Here is a 9,254-nt window from a genome sequence, read left to right as displayed (position 1 = left end):
CTGTGGCTCTCCATGCCACGAGATAGAGTATCTTATCCGCTGAACTTGTTATCGGGCAGGCATGACACTGGCAGGGTTGCTAGTAGATTATCCAGCACGCAAGTAGCTTTGGAGGCTTCACCTCTGCGCTCGAGACTTACGTGGCCCGACAGGACGGAGGAACGCACGGGCGGTACTAGTTATACCGTAATAAGCCTGGTACACGCGCGGATTTGCGTCGGATCCAACAGATGGGTGTGATGGGCTGGGAAAGTCGCAAAAGCTAATGGACGGCTCATCTGGCCAGAAGAATGGAAGAAGAGGAACGCATGGATGGGCAGGGAAACCCGGTGTTGTTGCAACAGCCCATGCAGGAACAGTTCTTTGGATTTGGGGACCACCAATCGCAACGACAACCTGGAAAAACAATAGCACAGGTTTTTTTCCCCCTCTTTCCCAGAGTGATCCTTGTAAATCATGTAGTGTAGCTCCTTCCCTAGTCTTTGTTCTGCGCTGTACCCTGTCTGTCTGTCAATTCAGGGCTGAAGTTTTGTGTCTTTGTCCTTGCAGACAGCCTGATATCTAGCTTTGTGCCAATTTTTCCACCCCTAAAAGAATTTGGGTCAGGAGAGAGGCTTAAATTACCCTTTACGATAAGGATAGCTAGATAGTTAGGATTATTATCATATGGGAGAGGACACTCGTGACAGTTTTGAAGTTCAGGTGTGGGGAAAACGAAACGAGATTCCAAATTCTCACGAAATAACGTGCTCAAACGGAGGCTTAAAGTCCACCCTCTGTAAAGCTTGAGTGCTTGCGCTAGGAGAGGCAAGTGGGGAGCCTAATTTGGGAGGTTTTGGCGGTAGGTGCCGAGAAGCTTGGTGTCAGGTACCAGAAAAAGCAAACCCGTGAAATCTGCAAAAGTCGAGCCCAGTCAGACAAGTCGGTAGTAAAGGGTGTAACTTTGATGCAAGTGAAAAGGAAAAAAAAAAAAAAGAGTTGCATATCACTCATAATCAAACAAGTGCATGTAGCCAGATATGGTATTCAGGTACAGATGATACCCGCGCGGCCGGCAACTCATTTATCCTGATACAGGTTCTTGGCTTTTTCTCATACCGATTGAAGCTGGTTGAGTAGAGTGAGCGGTTCGTTTACACCCCTCTATCCCCCCACCCCACATCTCTGCGGCTTAGTTCCAAGGGAGTACATGCAGTAGTACATGTAACTTATCATGTAGTGTCCCTTAGGGCCGCCATGTGTAGAAGACTTCGTTTCATGCCTCTGCAATATACTGCGCTGGCCACTTCTTAAACAGACCCATTCGCTTCATCTATTCTCTTTCTTTTTCCTGTCAACCTATCTTATCATCTTTTCACCATCCAATCCTCTCTCCTTCACCCGGCACACCTTGCCTCGTTCTTCCCTCTTTGTCCTTTTTTGTAGATATCGCCTTGTCATTCCTTCGAAGACAATATCTATCCACTCATTTGCTTTGATAGCAATATTATAGAGACATCCCTACCACAACTACATTCAAACCTACACCGAACTAAGGCATTCATCTGTCTCATTCAATTGACATTTACCGTGGGCCCGTGGTGCCTTTGTATTGTTCAAGAGCACACCGACCGAAATCCAGCCATATATCAATACCCCCCGACGCACTCGATCAGAGCAAAATCATACACAAGCAACTTTTCAATACTCTCTTTCAAAATTCAAAATGATTTATTCTAGATTCACCAGCTTGGCCGTAGCACTTTTGCTTGCCCTCGAGGTCACCGTTGCTCAGCCTCATGGTAGGATCCTCAGTGAAATAATGCTTCCGAATTTATGTCGTGCTAATAATTTGCTCAGGGAAACGCCATCACAAGAGGAGCCCCAAAGCTGTAGCTGAGCCTACAGCGGAGACTCAAACCGAGTACGAGACTGTCTACGTCTACGTTGATGAGAACGGCAATAAGATTGAGAACTATTCCCCCGAAGCCTCAGCACCTGCTCCCGAGCAGCACTCCGTCGATGTATCGAGTCTCAACACAGCAAACACAGCAAATAAGGGTGTTGCATCAATCTCTGGGTCCAAGCCCGGCATTGTCTACTCTCCCTACAACGATGATGGGTCTTGCAAGTCCTCTGCTCAGGTCTCCTCCGATTTTGCCAGTCTCCAGGATTATCCTTTGATCCGTATCTATGGTGTCGACTGTAACCAGGTTTCCAACGTTTTGGCAGCTAAGGCATCATCCACCAAGATCTTCGTCGGTATCTTCAATGTTATTGATTCCACGCAGTTCAACAATGATATGAGCAGCCTTATCAAGTCAGCAAGCAGTTCTTGGGGCTCAATTCATACTGTTGCTATCGGAAATGAGCTTGTGAACAGTGGGGCTTCTGTTTCAGCAGTGGTTTCTGCGCTTAACAGCGCCCGTACCACTCTCCGTGCTGCTGGATACACTGGTCCCGTCGTCACTGTTGATACCTTTGTCGCTATCATGAACAATCCGATCCTGTGTCAAAACTCTGACTACATTGCGGCTAACTGCCACCCTTACTACGACGGCAAGGTTGATGCCAGTGGTGCTGGGTCTTTCTTGACTACTCAAAGTGCGAACATCAAGGCTGCTTGCCCTGGAAAGGATCTTTTGTACACCGAAACCGGCTGGCCTCATCAGGGAGAGCCTAATGGTCTCGCCAAGGCCTCTGTCAGCGATCAGACAACTGCTCTCAAGTCAATCTGGGCCGCTATGGGAAGCAATGTTATCTTGTTCACATTCCGTGATGACCTATGGAAGCAAAACACCGCAGCTACATTCAACGCAGAGAAGGTTTGTTCATTCCTATGCCCGTATATTCATGCCATCTTGCTAACTGTTTCATAGTATTGGGGTATTAAAGATTATTCCATCTTCAATTAAACAGACGTTAATTTACTAGACCTTTTTTTTTGGCTTTTTGCTTTTTGGGGCGTTTCTTTTTTCTTTTTCTCATTCAAGACTTTCTTTAACTCCTATTTTACATACTTTTTTCTTTCCTTTTTTTGGTTCCGTCCATGCAAGCATCGGATTCAAACAGCGCTCAGCCAGGCATCAGCATAGTTAGGGGTGGCTTTGAAACACCTAGAAGGGGTTCTCATTGTCGCTCTCGATCTACGGCGAATTATGGGTGGTCATTTACAAGGTGTTATTTGTTTTGTGTTGTTTCTTTTGTTGGAAGGCGGAAAAAAAATCACAGGCTACAGATAGATGTGTCGGCAGACATGGATCTTTTTTTTTATTCAGCTGTATATATTTTATGCGTATTTCTTTCAATTTTAAGGAGATATAAAAACATATATAACATGTAACTCTGCTTTCCAACTGTCCCTTCCAAGTGACTCGCATCTAACTACATGTGAGTAGGTGATAGACGGTGGAGATTGCGATTGAACTTTATTATTCAATGCTACATTCGGGATTAGGGGAGGTCTCTCATACTCCGCGTTGAATCGATGGATCGGCGATATGTTTCGGTAGTCTCGCTACGTATTACCATAAACCCCAGGCAAGTACCGACCTGCATCATATCGTCCATCACCTTCCCGCACGTGAAAAAAGATGTGGTACAGCGACACCTCGATATAAGAAACGCCAAGGTGGCGGCGGATTTTGTTTCTTATAGCAAAATTTCCACTAATATTTCTTATAGCAAGTAAGATTTTGGTGTAGAGCTGTTAGCGTGTACCCTATGCGCTGTTTCTTACAGCAAGTTTTTCTTATAGCGAGGTTTCTTATAGCGAGGTGTAGCTGTAATCATTAAATGTGCATACGGAGGGATCGAGGAGGGTTCATCCCGCCTTCAAGTAAATAGAGAATGTTACACGGAAGGCTAAGTCCTTCTCCGTGCTGAAATTGCAGTACTAACTGCTTGCTTGAAAAACTCCTCCTTATGCAAGGACGTTGTGGGACAGGTTAGCGGAATAGATGTTAAGACACGTTACCACGGCTACATATGTGCTTGCAACCGGTTAAGCGTATGTGTTAGTCTTGAGATGCTTTGAAGTTAAGCTGCGATGCCGACTTGATCCATCATCATCACTCACAGCTTCATTCGATTAAGAGAGCCCCTAGACTCCGAATATCTAGTGACACATGCATCCATCACAGATGCAGTTTGTACCTGATTATCATGGATGCTCGTTGCATATTTTTTTCAAGTAAGTTTGGTCGGTGGCACACAACTCTAATCAGAAACGTGGGGGTGTGTCTGGGATGGGGCTGTGTGGGTGTCGATGGTGGTTGAAACGAAGCGAATGACCGCCTATGACCCCCCAAACCTCCAACCCAAACCCTAACCCACTCTCCACGAGCCTTTTTTTTTTTTTGTCTCTAACCCCCACCACACTGTTATCGATAAGTGGAAATTTTTTTTTTTGCCCCGCCGTGCCATGGATTAGTACCCCGCCGCCAGGTTTATCACTCACCCTTTTTTTTTTAAACTACAGATCTGCGGCCCACCTTTATACCAACTACACCTCATCGCTCCTTCTATCTCTACCTCATCTCCTTCTTTTCTCCAACTGGGAAAAAAAGAGACACTAAAAAAGGAAAGAAAAATCTTTTTTTCTACACACACATCATAATGGCGTCCGAGTTTCTGGCCATTCCCGGCTCGCCCGCATACTCGACCTTCCGCCTAGTCGAGATCAAAGACGCCCTCAACACAGCCCTCGCTGGCGCCGCCGTCGTCAAGAGCATTGCATCGCTCTACGTGCACTACGTGTGCCCCACTGACGCTGCGGCCGCCCAGGTGCTGTCCCAGTCCGGCAGCGCCGAAAGGAGGTATCTGGAGCAGCTGCTGCACTATGGCGAGGAGGACAAGGACACGGAGAGGTTGGTGAGGGTTGTAACTGGCACGGGGAAGGCAGATGGGTCAGTCTGGTGGGTGTGTCCGAGGGCGGGCACGATTAGTCCATGGTCGTCGAAGGCGACGAGTATTGCGGCGGTGTGTGGGTTGAGCGGTGTCAAGAGGATTGAGAGGGGCGTGCTGGTGGAGGTGGTGTTTGAGGAAGGGAGGGAGTGGACTGGCGCGGGGTTCCCTGGTGCGGAGGCGGTCTATGATCGCATGACACAGGTTTGTGGTGACTGTGGTTGCATGATCTTGCTACTGGAGTTCTAATTGTGCTATGTAGACCCTCTCGCTGCAGCCTCCAACGTTCGAGGCGCTCTTTGGAACTCACGACCCTCTCCCAGTCGGCCGTGTAGACCTCCACTCCGCAACCTCAACACCCCTAGAGTCCCTACAGAAGGCAAACAAGGAGCTCGGCCTCGCACTCGACCAGAGTGAGATCTCGTACCTGCTTGATGCCTTTTCAGCCACCGGCCCGTGCCCACGCGACCCCTACGACGTCGAGCTGTTCATGTTCGCGCAGGTCAACTCGGAGCACTGCCGCCACAAGCAGTTCAACGCCTCATGGACCATTGACGGCCAGCAGAAGCCGAACTCTCTCTTTGGCATGATCAGGAACACGCATAAGCTCTCGCCGGACCACACCGTCTCGGCGTACTCAGACAACGCGGCGGTCTTACAGGGGAATGAGGCGGTGCATTGGGCGCCCGATGTGAACGGGGAATGGAAGCAGACGAAGGAGATGGTCCACTTTGTGGCCAAGGTCGAGACACATAACCATCCGACTGCGGTGTCGCCGTACCCCGGTGCGGCGACGGGATCGGGCGGCGAGATTAGAGATGAGGGCGCGGTGGGCCGCGGGTCGAAGCCGAAGGCGGGATTGGCGGGGTTCAGTGTGTCAGATTTGCTGATTCCGGGCCACCGTCAGCCGTGGGAGATTGATATGGGGAAGCCGAACCATATTGCGTCGCCGATAGATATCATGCTGGAGGCGCCCATTGGGTCCGCAGCGTTCAACAACGAGTTTGGAAGGCCGTGCATCATGGGGTACTTTCGCACGCTGACGACAAGGGTTGCAGATGGGAAGGGCGGGGATGAGGTCCGCGGGTACCATAAGCCTATCATGCTAGCGGGAGGCCTGGGAACGGTCCGCCCGATCCATGCGATCAAGGAACCCGGCATGATTGAGCCCGGGGCATATCTGATTGTGCTTGGAGGCCCGGCGATGTTGATTGGACTTGGAGGTGGTGCGGCGTCGTCGATCGCATCCGGTGAGGGGAATGTGGACTTGGACTTTGCATCGGTCCAGAGAGGGAACCCGGAGCAGCAGAGGAGGGCGCAGATGGTGATTGATGCCTGTGTTGCCCTTGGTGTCAACAACCCTATCCGCTCCATCCACGATGTTGGTGCTGGTGGTCTCTCGAACGCGCTGCCGGAGCTGGTGCATGATGCGGGCTTGGGCGCGGAGTTTGAGCTGAGAGAGGTCGAGAGCGCGGATAAAGGCATGAGCCCCCTCCAGATCTGGTGCTGTGAGGCACAGGAGCGCTATGTCATGGCCGTCGCGGAGGAGGGTCTCAAGACCTTCGAAACCATTGCCAAGCGTGAGCGATGTGGGTTCTCGGTCGTTGGACGAGCCCAGGGCGGGAAAGAGGAGGAGCAGCGCTTGGTGCTTAAGGACCGTAACAGCGAGAAGGACCCGAAGGTCATTGACCTGCCGATGTCGACGCTGTTTGGAAAGCCCCCGAAGATGACCCGTGTGGTGGAGAGCCGCAAGCTGGATCTCCCGGCGTTCGATACCACGCTTGAGAGCTACCTTGCGGAGATTCCGAAGGAGGTCCTCATCCAGGAGGCTGTCGACCGTGTTCTACATCTGCCAAGTGTGGGATCAAAGAGCTTCTTGATCACTATTGGAGATAGGACGGTCACGGGTCTGATCACGAGAGACCAGATGGTTGGGCCGTGGCAGGTGCCGGTTGCGGATGCTGCGGTCACGGCGACGGCGCTCGAGGAGGGTGTGAAGACGGGTGAATCGATGGCTATGGGCGAGAAGCCGACGCTGGCGCTGATCTCGCCGGCGGCGTCCGCGAAGATGGCGGTGGCAGAGTCGCTCATGAACTTGGCTGCCTCCGACATCCAGGGCGGGCTCCCGAGAGTGCGCTTGTCGGCCAACTGGATGGCGGCTGGGAACCACGCTGGAGAGGGCGCAGCGCTGTATGAAGCCGTTGAAGCAATTGGTATGGACCTCTGCCCGAAGCTGGGTGTCAGTATCCCCGTCGGTAAGGACTCAATGAGCATGAAGATGAAGTGGACCGAGCGCGAGACCGGCGCCTCGAAGGAGGTGACGGCGCCCATCAGTTTGGTGGTTACGGCCTTTGCGGCCGTCGGCGATGTCAGCAAGACATGGACACCACAGTTGAGGCGTGTTAGTGAGATTGGTGAAAGTAAGCTTGTACTGGTTGACCTTGCCGGTGGGAAGATGGCGATGGGCGGAAGCGCCGTTGCGCAGGTCTTTGGACAGGTTGGGAACGAGGCGCCGGATGTCAGGGACGTCGAGGTGTTTAAGGGCTTTTTCGAGGCCTGTGCTGAGGCCCGCGCGAAGGGCATTGTGCACGCCTACCACGACCGCAGCGACGGTGGTCTGTTCACGACGATTGTTGAGATGGCTTTCGCCGGCCGTGTCGGTGTCGATGTCGAGCTGAAGGATGTTGCCCGCAATGGCGAGACCAGCGGCGTGCTCGAGGCCTTCTTCAACGAGGAGCTTGGAGCTGTCTTCCAGGTCAAGGACACGGACGTGGCAGCCTTCACACAGATCTTTGCGGCGAGGGGCGTCAAGGATGTCAAGGCCCTCGGGTCCGTCAAGCAGGCCAACGACCAGAAGCTTACCTTTACCTACGACGCTGCCCCTGTGTACGAGGCCTCCCGCGGCACACTGCAGCAGAAGTGGGCTGCCACTTCTCACATTATGCAGCGCATCCGCGACAACCCGGCATGCGCGGACCAGGAGTATGGGGCCATCCTCGATGATGCGGACCCAGGTCTTAGCTACAACCTCACCTTCAACCCCAGCGCCCCGCTGTTTGCAACCGTCCCGACTGCGAAGCCCCGTGTGGCCATCCTGCGTGAGCAGGGTGTCAATGGACATGCGGAGATGGCGTTCGCGTTTAGATTGGCGGGATTTACCCCAGTGGACGTGCACATGACGGATATCATCGACCGCGGCCTCACGCTCGACAGCTTCGTGGGTATTGCCGCCTGCGGTGGGTTCTCATACGGTGACGTCCTCGGCGCCGGTGCCGGGTGGGCCAAGTCCGTGCTGCTCCACCAGGGCGCGAGAACCGTGTTTGAGAAGTTCTTTAACCAGAGGACCGACACCTTCGCGCTGGGTGTCTGCAACGGGTGCCAGTTCCTCAGCAGGCTCAAGGAGATCATTGACGGCACGGAGAACTGGCCGGTGTTTGAGCGTAACCGCAGCGAGCAGTATGAGGCCCGCCTATGCATGGTGGAGGTCAAGGACGCGGCGGACGAGAAGAACCCGAGCGTGTTCTTGGACGGGATGTCCGGGTCGTCGTTCCCGATTGCGGTCGCCCATGGGGAGGGGCGCGCGACGTTTAAGAGCCAGGAGCACCTGCAGAGACTGCAGGCGCAGGGCGGCGCCGTGGTCAGGTATGTGGATGGGAGGGGCAGGCCGACGGAGGTGTATCCGGCGAATCCGAACGGGTCGCCGGAGGGTATTGCGGGTGTGAGGAGTGTGAATGGAAGGGTGTTGGCCATGATGCCGCACCCGGAGAGGACGGTGATGAGGGAGAGTGTTAGTTATTTGCCGGAGAGGGCGAGGGAAGAGGCGTGGGAGGTGGGTCCGTGGGTTAGGCTGTTTAGGAGCGCAAGGAGGTGGGTTGGTTAGTTATGGAGATAAAGAGGCGTGTTTGCTTTTCTTTTTTATCTGCTTTGGTCTTTTTGTAGAAATAAATAGCTTTTTTGTTGTTGGCTTTTTTTGTTGCGCCCGGATATCAGGAATTCAAAATATTGCAGGGATGTTGGTGCGAGTGATGACTTGTGATGTGATGCTTAGGGGGATGTAAAAAAAATTGGTGCGGAAGTTTAACCCGTGACACCCATCTGCCAATCCGATCATCTACAGATCGCTCCACCTCTGTTGCAGTCTCGGTAAAGATCGAGGTTTCGCAGCAGCGTAAGGAAGGGAAGTCTACGCACTGTTCCGCACCCGAGGGTCGGTATGCGGTCAAACCATAACCTAGGAAATAAGGTTTGTCGTATCCCAGCGGCGGCTTTTGAGTTTTGACCATCGATGTAGCCGGGCTCTTCCACGTCTTTGTCTCTTTTGGGATGGGAAACTTTATTTTTACGCTACGCGCCTACCCAGTCCACATCGT

At 52.6% G+C, this 9,254-nt stretch overlaps 2 protein-coding genes across 2 annotated transcripts; both read left to right on the top strand.

The window, feature by feature from the left end:
* Positions 1-1,705: 1,705 nt before the first annotated feature.
* On the top strand, positions 1,706-2,894 carry LAJ45_04263 (uncharacterized protein; the record flags this gene model as incomplete). The annotated part of the gene is made up of 3 exons (XM_046113843.1): positions 1,706-1,781; positions 1,840-2,804; positions 2,859-2,894. 3 exons carry the CDS (start codon positions 1,706-1,708, stop codon positions 2,892-2,894), a joined length of 1,077 nt encoding a protein of 358 aa, XP_045972945.1.
* Positions 2,895-4,596: 1,702 nt separating this feature from the next.
* Positions 4,597-8,764, top strand: LAJ45_04262 (uncharacterized protein; the record flags this gene model as incomplete). The annotated part of the gene is made up of 2 exons (XM_046113842.1): positions 4,597-5,088; positions 5,147-8,764. 2 exons carry the CDS (start codon positions 4,597-4,599, stop codon positions 8,762-8,764), a joined length of 4,110 nt encoding a protein of 1,369 aa, XP_045972944.1.
* Between the last annotated feature and the right edge of the window lie 490 nt (positions 8,765-9,254).

The sequence above is a fragment of the Morchella importuna genome (genome assembly GCF_003444635.1).
Source record: "Morchella importuna strain M04M26 chromosome Unknown Morimp01GS010, whole genome shotgun sequence".
NCBI lineage: Eukaryota > Fungi > Ascomycota > Pezizomycetes > Pezizales > Morchellaceae > Morchella > Morchella importuna.
This window is presented reverse-complemented; position numbering and strand designations above follow the sequence as displayed.